The 19,578-nt window shown below is 41.8% G+C and overlaps 1 protein-coding gene across 5 annotated transcripts in view; it reads right to left on the reverse strand.

Annotated features, from left to right (window-relative positions):
* The window catches only part of CLIP1 (CAP-Gly domain containing linker protein 1), a 125,480-nt gene that overhangs the window by 89,953 nt on the left and 15,949 nt on the right, over positions 1-19,578 (reverse strand). For all 5 annotated transcript variants that reach the window (XM_082355816.1, XM_082355815.1, XM_082355814.1 and 2 more), the window contains exon 2: positions 1-195. In XM_082355816.1, coding sequence (XP_082211942.1) covers positions 1-85 — 85 coding nt within the window. In that variant the 5' untranslated portion in view covers positions 86-195. The remainder of the gene's footprint in view (positions 196-19,578) is intronic.

The following is a 19,578-nucleotide window of genomic DNA, read 5'->3' on the forward strand; positions in this document are numbered from 1 at the left end:
CAGGAGCAGGTGTCTTCAAGGCTGTGCTTCCAGGCTTAAGGATCTTCGTCGGGGCCTTAAGCCCGCTTGGTTTCAGCATACTCATTGTCCTTAGGATATCAGAGCTGTTTTTCCTTTGCCTGTTGCCACTATCTTTCCCCAGTCATTGATAGAACTGTGGGTGTTTCTATAGTGGAGTCAGTCTCTGGGTTAAATCTGCAAAGAGAAAAATATAAAGAGTTTAGAATCTATAGGAGAAAGAAAGTAGAAAGAGTTACGAAAGTAGCTTTCACAGCCTAAACTTTTCCTTATGTATGATAAGAAAACCATCTCCACGATGAACCTAGGAACCTAGAAAACTCCAGATATCAAAAATATGAAGATGCTGCTGAAATAGATTTAAAAGCAATTTACTATCCTAAAGACAAGTAGCTAAGGCTGGCAATATATTCACTTTTCTTTATAGTATCTAATAATACCAGATCAGTACAGTGCCTAAAAACCACACAATCCATAGAAGAGGGTTCAGAAAAATGTGCACCAAACTACATGGGGGGAAGAGAAGGGAACTTTCAGTTTTCACTTCATTGACTTCTATGTTGCTTAAGCTTGATGACCACTAGCCCGTATTAACTGTATATACTATTTAATCCACAGAATTATACAATAACTCAGTATAAAGCCAAGTATATGTTAAACAAGAGAAAGATTCAAATTCAAACTCCGTAAGAAAAAGCCGTATCTGGAAAGTACTAAAAGGAAGTTATCTTTGTTTTGTCTACAGAAACACAATGAACTTCTGATTTACTCAAGACCAAGTATGAATCTACAGCTTCTGCGCTCAGGCAAAACAGTACTTTGCCATTCGCTCTTTAAGAGAGGAGGAAGACCTTGGGATTTTGGAATACAGAAAAATATTTCTAGACATAATACCTAATAAAACAGAATTCAAAGAGAAAAATGCTATTTACTGACTCTCTCACACGGCTGCATTTTGCATTTTTTTTCTGGTAGTCGAGCTTGGATGATGAAGCACAGACCTCACTCTCTGGCTCTCTCACAAGCAATGCCAAGCATCAGTAAACAGTCTGGCCAGGGCTAACAGAGGAGCTGCTACGGTCCCTGCAGTGAGTTGAATGGTGGCCTCCCCAAAAGATATGTCCATCTGGAACCTATGCATGTGACCTTATTTGAGAGAAGAGTCTTTGCAGACGCAATTCAGTTACGGATCTTGAGATGAGCTCGTCCTGGATCACTTGCCTGGGCCCTAAATCTGATGACAAGTGTCCTAATTAGAAGAGGAGAGCACAGAGGAGACGGCCAGGTGAAGACCCAGGCAGAGATTGCAGCCATGTGACTACAAGCCAAGGACAGCCAGCAGCCACCAGAAGCTAAGACAGAAGCATGAGACGGAGTCTCCCTCAGAGCTCCAGAAGGAACCAACCCTGGTGATACTTTGATCTTGGACTTCTGGCCTCCAGATCTCTGAGAGAACAAATCTGTTGTCTTAAGCCACCCGGTTTGTGGTCACTTGTTATGGCGGCCCCAGGAAACTAATATAGCCGTGTAAGTTTTTCTATTCAAAGATAATCAGACTGGGACTTCCCTGGCGGTCCAGTGGTTAAGACTTCACCTTCCAATAGAGGGGTGCAGGTTCGATCCCTGGTCGGGGAGCTAAGATTCCCACATGCCTCGAGGCCAAAAAACCAAAACATAAAAACAGAAGCAACACTGTAACAAACTCAATGAAGATTTTACAAATGGTCCACATCAAAAAATCTTCAAACAAACAAACAAACAAAAAAACAAAGATAATCAGACTGAACGGAAATCAAACCAAGACAGTAGTCTCATTAGGCTCACTCTGAAGATTCCCCATGGTTCTCAAGAGGGTCCAAAACGGCACAAAGTGTTTTTTACGAAGTCAAAGGTAAGCCATGTGGCTTGGGGGAAGACTGGGACTAACAGAGAAAGCACTGCTGTGTGCTTGAAGACAGGGGTTGCCGATCCCGGCTGTTAATACAAAATTCCCGGGCTCCTTACTGTCACCACCATCACCCTCACTGCCAGGACGGCGGCAGTGTGCTGGGGGTCTGTGTGCCAGGTCAGGTGGTTCTAACTCAGAGCGGAAACCACGTGCTTTACTGCCAGACCCTCACCATACACAGTCTGTAGGCCGCAAGCAGAGCTACCTGCTCCTGCTACCGCCTTAGACACATGGAGGGTTTCACTGAGTCTCCTCTAGGCTACTTACTCGTGCAAAAATATTTGAGGAAGATGGGGATAAGCTAAGTGCAGAGATTACCATGGGGTCTTGTGTCTTGGCTACTCTTCACCCTGGTCCAATATCATAAAGTGACAAGGGTCAGGTAGTTAAGGACAGAACAGACAAAGGAGGCACGATCGTCCTGGAAAAGCTACTATAGCGGCGAGAAGAGAGGATGAAGTACTCCTTAAAATATTTCACTCGGGCTAAACAGTGAATTCTTGGGCTCAGGTCAAGCACTCCTCCCTGAAGAGAAATTCTGAAAACAATAAGCGACTAGGCCAGCCTCAGCCAGTTTCAAACCTTGCAGCTCAACATGCTAAGCTCACAAAACACTGGCCAACTAAAAGCCTCGGCCTAAGAAACAGGCGTGTGGTTATCAGGAACCCAAGAACGGTCATAAACCCAAAGTCTTATGTCTTCTGTTGTCTAATCTTCATGCCTCTAGCTCTCGGTCCATCTGAGCTACTTGAATCCCAAAGCAGGGAACTGTGACCAAGATTTAATGAAGGAGAAAAATCTAGTCTGTCTCAATAAGAGAATTGGGAGCAATTTAAAAATCCACTCTGTGTTTTTTGTGTCTTGGACCTATTTCTGGGCCTTCTAGTTTACCACACTATTTTAATAATTATGGCTCTAATCACTGTTCACATTTCGTAGTACAAGTTCTCTCTCATTCTTTTAAATTTGTGAAATATACAGAAAAGTACATAAAATAGATACGTACATAAAACAGATATACAGTTTTATGGGTGAAGCAAACAGCTATGTAATCACAAACCAGATGCAGAAAAGCCACTGCCAGCACTCCAAAATCTCCCTGTGTGTCCCCTCCAGCCTCGCCTTTGTCTCCCAGAGGTAACTACTATTCTAACTTTATGGCAATACTCCCCTTTTAGAAAATAGTTTTACTGGTTATGTGTGCAACAATATGATTAGTTTGTTTTGCCTACTTTTGACGTATAAAAATGGAATCACACTGTATGTTGTGTCTGGTATCTTTCACTCAACATTGCTTATACAATTCACATCGCGTGTTGGTGTGATTTATTCATTTTCATTACTGTATGATGTGCCATTTCCTTAGTACCACTTTATTTTACTGTGACAGACACTTCTGGAGTGATTTCAGTTTTTGGCTATTATAAGCAATGCTGCAACAAGCATCTTTGTGCACATAAACACATTTCTGTAGGGCACTGACCTAGGAGTTTAATTGCTGGATTGTGAGGTAGGCATATCTTTAACATTTAATATCCCTCTCCTTTTCCCCTGCTGTGTATGAGGAGCTCCAGTTCACCAACACTTGATATTGCCAGACTTTAACTTTGGCCAGTGTGATGTTGAGACATTCATTGTGGTTTTATTTTGCATTTCTCTAATTAGGAACAAATTTGAGCATCTGCCTATGTTCATTGGTCACTGCAATTCTTCTTTTGAAAAGTGCCCATTCAAAACTTGTCTCTGTTGTGTTCAAGTCAGCTGTCTTTTACTCATTGATTTGTATACATTCTTGGTACTAATCATTATTGAGTTACATCTGTTGTAAATATCCTCTCCTTCTCTGATTATTTTTCATTCTCGTCATGGTTTTTTGATGAATAAAAATTCTTCATTTAAAAAAAATAAAAAAAATAAAAACCAACAATGTTGGTTTTTAAATCTTCCAATTTAAGTTTCTTCTTCATGCATTATTAATGAATGCCAAGTCAGGCTTGCTTTAAAAAATCAATTCACTGAGAAACAACAGATCAAAGTCTTGGTCATGGTACCCATAAAATGTAATGATCCAGAAGCAACAGCTCTGCATAGTGTTTCAAGGTCAGTGAATGTCACATTGAAACTAACCAATTCCAAAACACATGCTAAAGGAAAAAAGATATTCTTGCCTCACTAATACACTGAGAATATTTGAAATTTTGATATTTATGATCACTGAATCAACAGTTTTGGATCTAAAATAAGACACCCCCATCCTCCCAACACCTGAGGACCACAGCACCAGAATATTATAATTTAGAAATAATTGTTATCCTTATTATCCCAGTTGAGCCTTACAATAATAATACTATAGATTAGCTACTATAACTATTCCTTCTTTAGTGAAGGAACATCTCAGAAACTAACACATGTATTTCCTCATTTGTTAATGACCTGCCACCTAAAGTTATTCAGCTAAGAAGCAGAGAGGTGAACACAAGTGTGATTCCAGAGCCCAAGTTCTTTCCCTAAATCTAACGTTCAAACTCAGAAGAGACCACACACCACAATTAAAAACACTAGGACTAAAAAAAAAAAAAAAAGAAAAAAAAATTAGGGGGCGTCCCCGGTGGCACAGTGGTTAAGAATCCGCCTGCCAATGCAGGGGACACAGGTTCGAGCCCTGGTCCAGGAAGATCCCACATGCCACGGAGCAACTATGCCCGTGTGCCACAATACCGAGCCTGCGCTCTAGAGCCCGTGAGCCACAACTACTGAGCCTATGTGCCACAACTACTGAAGCCCACGTGCCTAGAGCCCGTGCTCCTCAACAAGAGAAGCCACCGCAATGAGAGAGAAGCCTGCGCACCACAATGAAGAGTAGCCCCTGCTCGCCACAACTAGAGAAAGCCGGCGCACAGCAACAAAGACCCAATGCGGCCAAAAATAAACAATAAAATAAAATAAATTAATTAAAAAAAACCATTAGGACGAGTATTACTAAAATGACCTACACATGTACAGTGCTGAGACTGCACAAAGCACAAATATAAAACTGCCTTATAATTGTGTCTCAAAATAGCTGTGAAGGTAGGTGAACAAATATCTTTATGCCCATTCATGGACAAAGAGGATTAAGGTCTGAGAAGGTAAGTGACTTTCCCAAGGTCAATGAAATCAGTGCTGGCGCTTTTGGGACCTGGTACTTTGCTGAACAGATTCACTCTCTGAAGGAAATCTTCCCACAAGATGGTCATCCATTCATTCAACAAATATCTCCTGAGAAACTACTATGTGAAAGGTATTCTTTCATTTTCTCACTGGCCGGTGGGGTAAGCAGGAAAGGAGAAACCGCTGGGAGGCTCAGAGAGAGTGCTGAACACACAAAAATATTTGTCTTTTAGCAGAGAAACAGGAGCTTACTAGGGAAATGTAGTAGGAACGCCAAGCAGCCCAAAGTACACGTGAGGCTTGTGGTCATGAATTTAAAGTGAAACCTGTCTCCTGTTATTTTTTCTCTAATAACAAGCTTCTGCTCAGGCACAGATATGAGGAAGGTAGATAGCTAAGTTCAACTACAATCAAAATTCTGCCAGTTAAATTAAAATAGAAGGGAAAAGCAAGGGAGGTGATGGTGATTTTAAAGGAGTGTTTTAAAGGAGTGATTAAAATGGCACGGGGGATCTGAGATGAGTAAAAAGGGAAGTGAAGACAGGGTGAGGTCAGAGTGAAAAATTGGATCAGAGGTCTCAAAGAGGATGAAGGATTGTTAGAATGGAGACGCTGGATACTCAAATGTGCATACAAATTTGGGGATCTTTTTTTTTCCTTTAATGTATTTATTTTATTTATTTTTGGCTGCGTTGGGTCTTCACTGCTGCGCGTGGGCTTTCTCTAGTTGGGGCAAGCGGGGGCTACTCTTCGTTGCGGTGCGCGGGCTTCTCATTGCGGTGGCGTCTCTTGTTGCGGAGCACGGGCTCTAGGCGCGTGGGCTCAGTAGTTGTGGCGCACGGGCTTAGTTGCTCCGCGGCATGTGGGATCTTCCCGAACCAGGGCTCAAACCCGTGTCCCCTAAATTGGCAGGCGGATTTTGAATCACTGCGCCACCAGGGAAGTTCTGGGGATCTTGTCAAACTGCAGATTCTGATTTGGTAACTCTGGGGTGAGGCCTCAGATTCTGCTTTCCAGCACTCCCAGAGGATATTAATCCTGCCATTTTGAGGACACGCCCTCCCCTTTGAGTAGCAAGGGGTCAGTGGATCCGAGGCGGTGTTTAGAGTGAGAAGCTTGAAGGCTCTGACCGTGGGGATGGAACTCAGAGGCCTGAGCGCTGAAGGGATTACTGGTAGGACTGTGGGAGTCTAAAATACAGGGACTGGAGGAGGAGATGTGGACAGCAAGAAGGAGGCAGAAGCTAAAAGGAGTGAAGGGATGAGGCTGAGGTCAGTGGATATCAGCATGGTAGAGCCTCGAAGGGGCTGCGGTTTTTGAAGGCCTGAGAAGTAGCAATTTACAGCATCAAACAACACGGTCAAGTCTGAGGTAGGCCCTTGAGAGGGCTGCAGGGGAAACAGTGTCTTCAGAGACTAGACAAGGCAAGGAGGGAAAGAGACTGTTCAGAGAAGAGGCTGGTGACAGAGAGAGAAGACTGATAATCACAAACATGAACTATAGAAGGCCGAGTTGAAGAGTTTGGAATTGGGCTCAATTAGCAGATGAACCCAGCAGTACAGAGATGAATGGTTAAGTATAAAATTATGTCTTAACACTGTAGTTAAGCAGTGTACTTAAAAAAAAAAAAAAAAAAAAAAAAAAAAAAGGGCTTCCCTGGTGGCGCAGTGGTTGAGAATCTGCCTGCCAATGCAGGGGACACGGGTTCGAGCCCTGGTCTGGGAAGATCCCACATGCCGCAGAGCAGCTAGGCCCGTGAGCCACAGTTACTGAGCCTGCGCATCTGGAGCCTGTGCTCCGCAACAAGAGAGGCCGCGACAGTGAGAGGCCCGCGCACCGCGATGAAGAGTGGCCCCCACTTGCCACAACTAGAGAAAGCCCTCGCACAGAAACGAAGACCCAACACAGCCATAAATAAATTAATTAATTAAAAAAATATATATATATCAGATCCTGCCACTGTTCTACTAAAACCCTTAAAAAAAAAAAAAAAAGTGGATTTGTGAAGAAAGCAACCTAAACATAATGAACCTAAAATTTAACAAAAAAAAGTCTATGTTTTGTAATAATCAGTTATAAAAACAACATCGAAAGTCAACATAATGGTAATGTTCAATTTCTTAAACTGGGTGGGGTGTACATGGGTATTCACTCCATTGTTCATTATGTGCCCACAAATCTCCTGGGGATCTTGTTAAACTGCAGATTCTTATATATGTATACACATACATTTCATTATGAGTAATTTAACATAACATGAAATACACCAAAAGAATGAACATAACATGAAATACACCAAAAGAAGGAAGAAAGGTGACTGTGCATTGCCAAACTAAAAAGAAGCACAGCCCAAGAAGTCTAGAAAAAGAGTTAAAAAGAAAATGTGTATTTTACTCACCCTGGGAAAAGGTTCTCTGGAAAATAAACATAGGGAGTCTACGAAGCAGACTTGGAAAAGCTGGGTGAAAATCAGCATTTAAGGACATTTGAGACAACGCTCCAAAATCCTTTGCTCACATTATGGTCTGGGTTTCTAAGAGCGACCAAAGGGAATGGTGCCTTTTGGCATTTCACTCATTATAAATACACAAAGTTATATTTTATAAACTTCAATCTCTGAATTTGTTAGTATGAGTCTAATCTCTGAGTATATGGATTAAAAAAAAAAAGAGTTTCTGAGCTTACAAAGTGGAGGGTAAGTTCTCTAAGACAGGAGTGACACAGAGACAGGCCGTCCTGCCAACCCTGATTTTTGTTACTTTAACGCAGCGGTTCTCTAAGTGTGAGCCCTGCACGCCTAGAGCACCCAGAGACCCTTTCAGGGAGTCAAAACTATTTTCATAATATTGCTAAGACGTTAGTTGCCTTCTCCTGCAACGTTGACATTTGCACTAGTGGTACAGTAGCAATAGTGGGTAAAAAGTGTAGATGCCATAATCAAGGCAGTAGAGGCACACTGTGCTATTCTTTTCTGTATTCAGTGCTTCCAGGAAAAAAAAAAAAAAAAACTACTTTCACATAAGAATGTGATAAAGCACTTGCTAAAGCATAAAAATGAATAATTTTATTAAATTTCAACCTTGAATATGTGCCTTTTTAATATTCTGAGTAACAAAATGGGAAGTCCACGTGAAGCACTTCTGCTGCACACCCCTGCACAATGACCATCTCAATAGAAAGCACACGTGCAACTGAGGGGCAGGCTCAATCAGCCACTCTGTTCAGGGAACACCATTTCCACCTGAAAGAATCCCTGACAAACTGTGGTTACTCACACTCGGTATCTCCAGCAGACACTTTCTTGAAAACGAACTATGTGAGCCTGTCACTTCAAGGAAAACAACTATTTGTTGACAATGATAAAATTTAAGCTTTCAGGAGAAAGAATTTTGGAAAACCTATCCTCTGATGTGAGCTTGAGAGCTTCACAATACTACAGATATTTCTGATGAGATCGATGGTTAACAAACATAATTTTTAATGTGCCAATATTTGGAAGATCTCATAACTCAGTAAATCAATATTTTCCAACCAACAATGTATAATGTTATAAAATCCCATATGGGTAAAGGGTTCATTCAAAGCACAAATTAGACCAATGGATTTTTACGTAACAATAAAAGTTCATTAATATAGTTTGAGATGCCACCTTTAAGAAACTACAGCCTATCAAGTTTTTGGAGTAGTATTTTTTTAATACATAAATTTATTTTATTTATTTATTTTTGGTGTGTTGGGTCTTCATTGTTGTGCACAGGCTTTTCTCTAGTTGCGGCGAGCAGGGGCTATTCTTCATTGTGGTGGCTTCTCTTGTTGCGGAGCACAGGCTCTAGGTGCATGGGCTTCGGTAGTTGTGGTACGTGGGCTTCAGTAGTTGTGGTGCACGGCCTTAGTTGCTCTGCGGCATGTGGGATCTTCCCAGACCAGGAAGATCCCACCTGTGTCCCCTGCATTGGCATGCGGATTCTTAACCACTGCGCCACCAGGGAAGCCCTGGAGTAGTATTAAAGAAGAAAATCCATAATTATCTGAAAATGCTCTTCCTTTCCTATAAATCTGTGAGGCCAATTTTCTTCATGTACTTCAACCAAAACAATGTATAGGGACTTCCCTGGTGGCGCAGTGGTTAAGAATCGGCCTACCAATGCAGGGGACACGGGTTCGAGCCCTGGTCTGGGAAGATCCCACATGCCACGGAGTAACTAGGCCCGTGAGCCACAACTGCTGAGCCTACGCGTCTGGAGCCTGTGCTCTGCAGCGAGAGAGGCCACGATGGTGAGAGGCCCGTGCACCGCGATGAAGAGTGGCCCCCGCTTGCCGCAACTAGAGAAAGCCCTCGCACAGAAACGAAGACCCAACATAGCAATCAACCAATCAATCAATCAATTAAAAAAAAAATGTATCACTACAGATTAAATGCAGGAGTTCACTTCTATTAAGCTTCTGTTAAAGCCAGACATTTAGAGAGATTTGCAAAAATGTAAAACAATGCCATCTTCTCATTAAATTTTTTACTTTAGAAAATAGTTATTCTTCATTAAAGAAATATAACATGTATGGGTTTATTATTATGTCTAATGAATTAATAAATATTTTCAGTTTTACTTCCTAGTATGGTAAATATCAATAGATAAAACCGACAAATAAAAACTCTTTGGAGACCTCAATAATTTTTAAGAACGTAAAGGGGTCCTAAGGAAAAAAGTTTGAGAACTGCTGCTATATGCATTTTTGCTTTACATTTTGAGTCACAAAGGGCTTCCCAGTTTATAAGGCCTTCCAAAAGCATGTGCTTCTTGTTCAGATAATTTTAGATCCGGATGCCAAGTTAGCAAGCACAGGATTTACTACTGTATTACCACTGATACAGCATTGTGCTAGGGGTTGAGTGATGTAAGGAGCCTGAACGTACAATCTACAGGAAAACCAGATGTGTGTACATAAAGCAACATGAACACAATGATGCACTGACACTGGGGTATTTGCATATGTAAGACAGACATTTCTCTAAGGCAGATATCAGATGGACCGGAGCTCTCAATCAGCACTTTTCAAAATGTGCAACAGCAGTCACCTGGGAACTTACTAGAACTGCAAATAATTTGGGACCCTCCCCAAACCTACTGAAACGAACTCTGGGGGCGGGGCCAGCTATCTGCATTTTAAGCCCTTCTGGTAACTTGAGGCTAACGTTTGAGAAACACTGCTGAACAACTGATAAGATCAGAGGTTCATTTCTCAATTACATGCACATGAATCACCCACATGATCGATTTGGCAAATACCCCTACAGAAGCCCTGGTGCTTTCACTCTATGCTTTTGTTTCAGGTTTTTCACTCAGCCTTGAATGCCCTTTCCAAGCCTAGTTACTTTCATCTGCTGAAACCTTACTCAAGGGCAAATTCAGGGATACAGCCAGCCCACAAAACCTTCTCCAATGAAAATGTGTTCATCCTTCAATTTCCCATAGAACTGAGTCTGTATCTCTTTCCTATCACCTAGCACACTGAGCTGGGTGTACATGGCCTATTGATTCTACAGATTACAAATGCCCTGGGGGGGGAGAAACTGTATTTTAGTCATTATATCCCTCATGATACTTTACAAACTATGCTCGCTACAAAAAATGAGAAAAATAGTCTCAATCCTTTAAATGAGTTTACAAACCAGTTGGGATATACCCAATATTTTAAAAAGTTATTCTTGGTGCTTGCTACAGGTGACAGAAAAATATATGATGCAGGCATAAGCTCAAGAATTTATGATGCAGTTGGAGAGAAAAGACCCACATACATGAAAAACAACTAAGAACACAATGCAACTTGTGTGTCAAAGGAAAGTAACAGCTGTTGGCAGTCAGGATTTTTTAAAAGGCAGAAAAATTTCAGAAAAGACCAAGGAAGGAAGAGGAAAGGTATAAAGCATGTGAATAAGACAATGAGACACTCAGTTTGGCTAACATTAGGAGATTCTTGTAAGAAATCAATTTAGAAAGTTAAATGAAAAGGAGACTTTAAAGAGCCTTAGAGGGTGATGGTCTAGTTGGGTGGGATGGGGGGTGGGGAGGGAGCGGATGTGTGTATGCATATGGCTGATTCACTTTGCTATGCACACAACATTGTAAAGCAATTATACTCCAATAAAATAAATAAATGAATGAATGAATGAATAAATAAAGAGCCTTAGAGGGAATTCCCTGGCAGTCCACTGGTTTGGACTCTGAGATTTCACTGCCGTGGCCGGGGTTCAATCCCTGATCGGGTAATAAGATCCCACAAGCCACAAGGTGCAGCCAAAAAAACAAAACTTTAAGACTCTACTGGTACAAGACAAAAGATGTCTAGAGTTTCCCTTTAGGCCCTATATGTGTTTCATTTGTTCATTTCAGTTATCTTAACCTAACCACCATTACCAAGCAAAGATTTAAACCGAAGGTTGGCAGCCCCTTTTCCAGTGGCATGCCGAGTCTTCATTCACTCCCAACCATGGGTGCTTGTAACAGATGGGGGCTGGCTGCTGGGGTAGGTCTTAAATTTCAGGGAAGAACCATGAGCATCAAAAGACGATGATTAAATTGCAAATACAAAGAAAGGTTTTCATCTAAAACCCTTCGGACAACACCTTAGCAAGGATAAACTTGGAGAGGCTATAAAGATTGGATACCACTGAACACAAATGACAAATTCCAGAGTTTTCTACTACTCTTCGCACTGCGGGAGGGGAGGGGGATCAGATATGCCACAACCTACTTTGCCTTGATAACTTTTGGTATCTTAGCATAAGCTGCTCACCCCAGTTTACAAGTCAGGCTGAAAGCTAAATATTCTAGGTCCGCACTCTCCGCACTTTAAATTCTTTTAAAACGAATTCAAGTTAAAAATTCCGCTCCTCAGTCACACCAGCCACACTTCAAGCGCTCAAGAGCCACAATGCAACATATAGAATAATTTCCACCATCATAGAAAGTTCTATTGGACAACACTGTTCTAGAACCTCCAGGAACCCTCTACGTGCCAAATGAACAGTGTCCTTCAAAGTGACCACCTGAGGAAATGGTAAGTTTATTTGAATAATACTGCTTTGGTCAAAATATTTTTAACTCTTATTTATTTATTTTTTAAAATTTATTTATTTTATTTATTTTTATTTTTGGCTGCATTGGGTCTTCATTGCTGCGGTCGGGCTTTCTCTAGTTGCGGCGAGTGGGGGCTACTCTTTGTTGCGGTGCGCGGGCTTCTCATTGCAGTGGCTTCTCTTGTTGCAGAGCACGGGTTCTAGGCGCGCGGGCTTCAGTAGTTGTGGCATGTGGGCTCTAGAGTGCAGGCTCAGTAGCTGTGGCGCACGGGCTTTGTTGCTCCGTGGCATGTGGGATCTTCCCAGACCAGAGCTCGAACCCGTGTCCCCTGCATTGGTAGGTGGATTCTTAACCACTGCGCCCCCAAGGAAGTCCCCTTAACTCTTCTTTTAGAAATAACTTCATGGCTTCCCTGGTGGCGCAGTGGTTGAGAGTCTGCCTGCCAATGCAGGGGATACGGGTTCGAGCCCTGGTCTGGGAAGATCCCACATGCCGCGGAGCAACTGGGCCCATGAGCCACAACTACTGAGCCTGCGCGTCTGGAGCCTGTGCTCCGCAACAAGAGAGGCCGCGATAGTGAGAGGCCCACGCACCGCGATGAAGAGTGGCCCCCGCTTGCCACAACTGGAGAAAGCCCTCGCACAGAAACGAAGACCCAACACAGCCAAAAATAAAATAAATTAAAAAAAAAAAAAAAAGAAATGCAGTGTTGGGCCCCATCTCAGATTTAGAGCCTGCATTTAAAAAAAAAAAAAGAAATAACTTCAGAGACAGTTTATAAGTTGCACTTTATTAGTGAACCAAGGTGACAGTGACCATCTCAATCTCTCAGTACTCTTCTTTGGACTTGGCTCTTAAAACACTACTAGCTGTTTCCAAAACTTGAATCCAAAACCTCAAAAATATAATGACGTGCAGCTACTGAACATAGCAAAAATTTATCCAAGGCATATGGGCCAATTCCAACAGTTCGAAAAAGTATTCATGAATGGCTTATCACTATAATTAATGAACACCTCCCTAAATGAAAAAACTAAGTTCTGGTGTATTTTTTTCATTTATTTTTAAGGCAGTCACATCACTTTATTATCCCACCTTCCAAACTATAATATTGCAACATATACCACACACAAGAACCCCCAGAATCCTTTATTTACACCACTGACTGATGCCACAGTTCTAATATTTTCCAAGCCAAAAACCGTTTGTAAAATGTTCATCTCTAGAACTTAACAACTCATTTCTGAATAGTCAACAATAGCTACTGTTTTGCTAGTACATTCTCAGATGGGAGACAGAGAGAGACCTACTTCCAAAAGCCAACTATGTAGCAGGGAGAAGAGCCCCAGGCCACCGGCAGCTCAGCTACACAGTCCCTTCTGCCTCCCTCCCTCTCAGTGAAAGGGTTACATTTCCACCTAAAAACCGGAAGCTTTGTTGCCAAACATCAACACCAGAGGAACAGTTTTTGTTTTGTTTTGTTTTGTTTCTGTGTAACCTACAGGTTTATTTTAAGAAGACAAAAAAGCCAAGCCTGGAATAAGCAAAACTTTTGAACTAGATTAACAGCCTGTGTTTGTGATTTAACTCCTAGATCTGATCTAAGTAACAAATATAAAAGGGCAAGATATTTATTTCAGGGAAGCAAATAACCTTAAAAGACCTATCCTCTTTGGTATTTCTTAAAAAGAAATGTGCGTTGTATTTCTTGAGAATGTCAGCTTTACTCAAAGTTGGGATTTCAGGAAGTAGGACTATTCTTCCACCCAACAAACAAATTGTCTTCTGGGACTTCCCTGGCGGTCCAGTGGTTAGGACTCTGAGCTTCCACTGCAGGGGACACGGGTTCAATCCCTGGTTGGGGAACTAAGATCCTGCAGGTCACAAGGGGTGTGGCCAAAAAAAAAAAAAAGTCTTCTACCCTCTATGAAGTCAAGGACAGGTACACATTTGTCTAGTGTGTTAGATACTGGAAAACACCGGCATCTGGGGAGGTTTCATGAGATTAAAACAATGCCGGGACATAGAAAATGCCACAGATACTAGCTATTACTATTTTTAAGAATCCAAGCACCCCACTTTCCTCTCAGAAAGAACCTTTCTCACTACACATCACTGGACAGGAAATTACATACAAATCACTCTCCCATTCTAAACAAACAAATTTTCAGAGGTAGAAGATACTGTTCAAGACTATAACCTTCTCAAAACACAGAACATATGCTTACTGCAGTTATTCCTTTTAATAAGCAATTTAATAAGCAATCACCTATCTTCTGCCTCATAAAGGTAAGAACATTGAAAACATCCAGATAAAGAAAACTTTTACTTGTAGTAAGAACAGTGGTTTAGTTACAAGGACCTTGAACGGGGGAGGAAAGAAAAGACCCTACTAACGAAGCCCAAGTTTGGAGGTGACACTACTGCCATCTAACACTTTATGCAAGACACAGAGAGCAGGTACTGCTCCAGCCACCCCAGAAAACTGCCACAGTGTCATTTCAACATGCCTCTGGGATCACTTCCCATCTGCTAACACCCACTACCATTCAGACCCCATCCTGATAACCCTTCCATGAAAGAGGTCTTGCAAAGTGAATGAAAATTCAGAAGTTAAAGATTCAGTTCTATTCTCCCTGCATAAGAATATATGCTGAGGGCTTCCCTTCCCTGGTGGCGCAGTGGTTAAGAATCCGCCTGCCAATGCAGGGGACACGGGTTCGAGCCCTGGTCTGGGAAGATCCCACATGCCGCGGAGCAACTAAGCCCGTGCACCACAACTACTGTGCCTGCGCTCTAGAGCCCGCGAGCCACAGCTACTGAGCCCACGCGCCACGGTTACTGAAGCCCATGTGCCTAGAGCCCATGCTCTGCAACAAGAGAAGCCACCACAATGAGAAGCCCGCGCGCCGCAACGAAGAGTAGCCCCCGCTCGCCGTAACTAGAGAAAGCCGCACACAGCAACAAAGACCCAATGCAGCCAAAAAAATAATAAATAAATTTATTTTTAAGAAAAATGCTGAAAGCACAGAAATGCTTTCAATAGTGAAAACTGATCTAAAGCAGTTAAATATTGTCCCCATAGATAAAACTGACTTTACATTGGCAATTTTGAGTGTCTACAACCTATGTGTACAGGACGACTCATTTCTGAAAAGCCAATTGAAGGAGATTCCGACACATTTGGAAGGGAACACACCAAGCGAATCTAAAAAAGCCTCCTAGTCTCAAAGAAAGTAAATGTTTTAAGACTCTAGGTCATGTGTGTTTAGGAAAATAGGGACATGTGACTGTTACAGAGGGGAAAAAATAGGGAATACATAGGACAATGCTTTAAAAAAGAGGTCTACTTCAGAAACAGGGATGTTGAGTCTCTCGAATACTGACATGCTTTCCGGGGGAAAAAGCAGTAACAACAACAAAAAAATTTTGCCCACTTCATCTCTCAACTCATGGGAATAAACTTAGGAAAAGGGTCCAATATCTACTTAAATAAAAAAATAGGAGGGTGCCCTCCCTGGCGGTCCAGTGGTTAAAGACTCCACGCTTCTAATGTAGGGTGCACGGGTTCAATCCCTAGTCGGAGAACTAAGATTCCCACATGCCGTGCAGCCAAAAAAAAAAAAAAAAATAGGAGGGAATAATTTATCAAGTGCTTGCACCCAGCACACAGGAACACAGAGGTCCTTGAAATTTTTGTTTGTTTAAAGGAGGACAATCCTTAAGAAAATTATATTATGTATTAACCCTTAGAGACTAGATTTCTGGATATCTGTGTGAACCAACACCTCTTCTTCCAACTCCCACTAAAACAAGTACAAAGAGCAAAGCAATATATTCAGAACCAAATGGTGACAACCTCTCAATTGTGATATATCAGAATTTAGGCCTCTAGGTGATTAATTTATACCACTGACAAACCAAGTCTAATCATTCCAAATTGTTACTTGTCTAGTGCTATAGATACATTTTCACAGAGCAAAAATATTATGTTTATTTGCAGGGAACAGGAAAATTGACAGCAAATTTCATAGCTGATTGAGCCACTGGTTATCTACATACCTATTCACACAGCAAAATACTTCTGCTCTACTGCTGAGTTTTCTATTTTCAAATGTCCTGCCAGAGGATACTTTAAAACAGTGATATTCTTATCATTATACATTATTTTTCAATAAAATACAGAGGGTCCAATGTCAGTGTCTTTACTTTTTATCTACTGAAGTTGCAGAAAAGTCGACACAAATCTAGCAAAATGAGACAAACCGGTACCTCATGGTGTCTGCAGAATTGCAAACTGTCTGCCAGGCCTCACCTCATATCCGGGCAGAAGTTGGGCAAACACTGTGAGCAATCCTGGCTGTGAGGTCACAATGACATCACAAACAGGGATTCTGATGCCTGACCGCCTCTAGGAGGCAACCTCACTACGTTAAAGAAAAACCAGAAGGTTCCATAATCCTGAACCTGGAGCCGATGACCCAAAACAGGCACCTTGTCCCAAGAAATTATCCTCCCATGTAAAATTAAGCAGCATCATTCTCCAGTGTTGACCAGCATAGGCAATGCAGGTGAGCAGAGAAAAGCTCATCCACCTAAAGTTAAGTATGCAGCTCACCACCAGGAAGGTATTTTTATATACTTCAAGTTTGCAAGTTTTTATTTCAGTTCAGTTTCAAACACCTTTCCTTAGTATTCTGTCCTGGAAAATTAAGCTATATTTAAGAATTCTGAAAACTGAGTAGGATGTAAATCATAAACTTAAAATATCACCTTGGCCTTGCCACTCTACCACATCGCTAACTTCACCAATCCCAATATTTATTTACTAAGAGGAATAAGGATTATAATGTGTAAGCTAGAGGCTCATTTCGAAAATGCCAGAAGTACAAAGCCTCACCACAGCTCCACAATAGTGTATCTTTGCTAAGAAAAGCCAAAAATGCCAGAGTGTTGTCATTGTTGTGGTTCCCTCCCCCCACCCCCATGAGTTCTGGAATTTTCAAGCCAGCACAGAATAAGAATTAGTGACATTTTATTGTTACTTCTAAGAGGTTAAACATTCTTAAATTGGAAGGAAATGTAATAAACGATTAACAGTAATTATCTCTAGGTGATGGGATTACTGGGAGTTTTTAATACCCTCTTTGTGTTTTCTTGGGTTTCTCAAATTTTATTTAACGAACAGATATAATTTCTTAAGCAGGAAAAAAACTTTTAATGACTTTTTTGGAGCCACAGTAAAATGGGCTTCAACCAGGGAGTGAGGAAGCAGACTCCACTGTGCTATGTGCACAGGAACATGAAACCAACAGGCCAGTGTAAGCAGTGAGAAGTGGGTACCCATGGGGAGAGGCTAGGTGTTCACCAAGCCGACTTCTTTCTCTTCCAGGAGTCACAGACCTCGTTTCCCAGCTCCCTTTGCAGCTCAGGGTGACCACGTGACTGAGTCCTAGCCAATGGAATGAGAGCAGTGCCTGGGATGTGTGCACTTCTCGGCCTCCCCCGTAATATCTTCCCATTCTTGGCCCTTCCGGTGGCTTGATGGAGATGAGCAAGGCAACCTCAAAAGCATGGATGGAAGACAATGTGATCACAACTCGGAAGAAGCTTGAATCCCTGCATCACTTCTCTTCATTCCCCCATCAGAAAATACCTACCCTGGACTCCTCCATAACTGAAAATAAACTTTCATCCATTTAAGTCATTAAAATTAGTGGAGTTTGCTACAGCAGCTAGCTTTTCTTACCTAATACAGTGGCAAAGAGATAAAAACCCTTGCTAAGAGCTTTGGAATCATCTCAGCTAAGTAAACTCAAAAGAATATTTTAGGATAAGCACCTGAGACAGAAATGCTTCACATCACAAAAAGCATAATTATATGAAAGATAAATAAACGCAGTGGTTAAGAATCCGCCTGCCAATGCAGGGGACACGGGTTCAAGCCCTGGTCCGGTAAGATCCCATATGCCATGGAGCAACTAAGCCCGTGTGCCACAACTACTGAGCCTGCGCTCTAGAGCCCGTGAGCCACAACTACTGAAGCCCGCGTGCCACAACTACTGAAGCCCGCACGCCACAACTACTGAAGCCTACGCGCCTAGAGCTCGTGCTCCACGACAAGAGAAGCCACCGCAATAAGAAGCCCACGCACTGCGAGGAAGAGAAGCCCCCGCTCGCCGCAACTAGAGAAAGCCCGCACACAGCAATGCAGACCCAACACAGCCAAAAATAAATAAATAAATAAATTTATTTTTAAAAAATAAATAAATAAATGTACTGTATTTTTTTTTTTTTAAAAGCAAAAAGACATTTTACTGGGACTTCCCTAACGGTCCAGCAGTTAAGACTCCGCGCTTCCACTGCAGGGGGCGAGGGTTCGATCCCTGGTCGGGGAACTAAGATCCTGTATGCCGTGTGGTGCGGCCAAAAAAAAAAAAAGGCATTTTACTGGCAAGAGCAAAATATGTTTAAACAACACATAAGTCTGACTGTATGTAAGATAAGACTGACGATGAGTTGGTAAGTGTTCAAGAGTTAGGTGATGGTACGACTCACTTTTCTTTTGTAAATGTCTGAAATTTCCCACAATAAAAAAATTTTTATTATAGAAGATACTTTAGTAAAATCCAAACTCCACCTTCTTCCTCACCCCCTGTAACCTAAAAAAAAGCTTAAGCAATTTACAGAAATGAGAGGTTCCTCAAAATAAGCAGTTCCCCACAACAAGCACGGTATAAATTATGTCCAAATGAAAAGAAATAATAGTCTTCATAATTCTTCTCTGATTTCCTAAGGTTTTGTTTACTCTTTTGTTGTTGTTTTGCGGTTTTTGTTTTTGTTTACTGTTATAAAAAATGTATTGTTTTTTTAAAAAAACATTAGGAAAAGAGGGTTAGATTAGGAAATGAAACACCTGGATTCTGCCCCAGCTGGATGACCTTAAACTAGTATTTAACCCCTTCCTGGAACTCGGCACTATCATCTATATAACCTAAGGATACTCATTACATTAAGATCGGTTTCTAACTCCGTCCTTTCGTAGTTCCACTGTTTCAGGTTTCAAATCCAAACTCCCTAAGTGACAGGGCAAGGATTCACAAGTGAAAGGACTTGTGGCTCAACCTCTGCCAAAGTAAGAGTACTCTGCCATGAGGGAAGGAGAACCACACCTGACAAGATCGGCCTCTAACAAGTGCAGAGTCTCCTGGTGCTCTCCAGCTCGGCACCGCATCCTCCGAGGCAAATCACATCTCCACACTCCCCCACAGTCCCTTTACAGTCCATGTTGCCCCATCAGCAACATGAAAATACTCCTCTATTTACCAAATCTGGAAATTCTATCGGGAGGCAGAGGAGAGTTGAAGAATTTGCAATGAATTTAAC

The sequence above is a fragment of the Balaenoptera borealis genome (assembly GCF_965194805.1).
Source record: "Balaenoptera borealis genome assembly, chromosome: 14".
NCBI classification, from domain to species: Eukaryota; Metazoa; Chordata; class Mammalia; order Artiodactyla; family Balaenopteridae; genus Balaenoptera; species Balaenoptera borealis.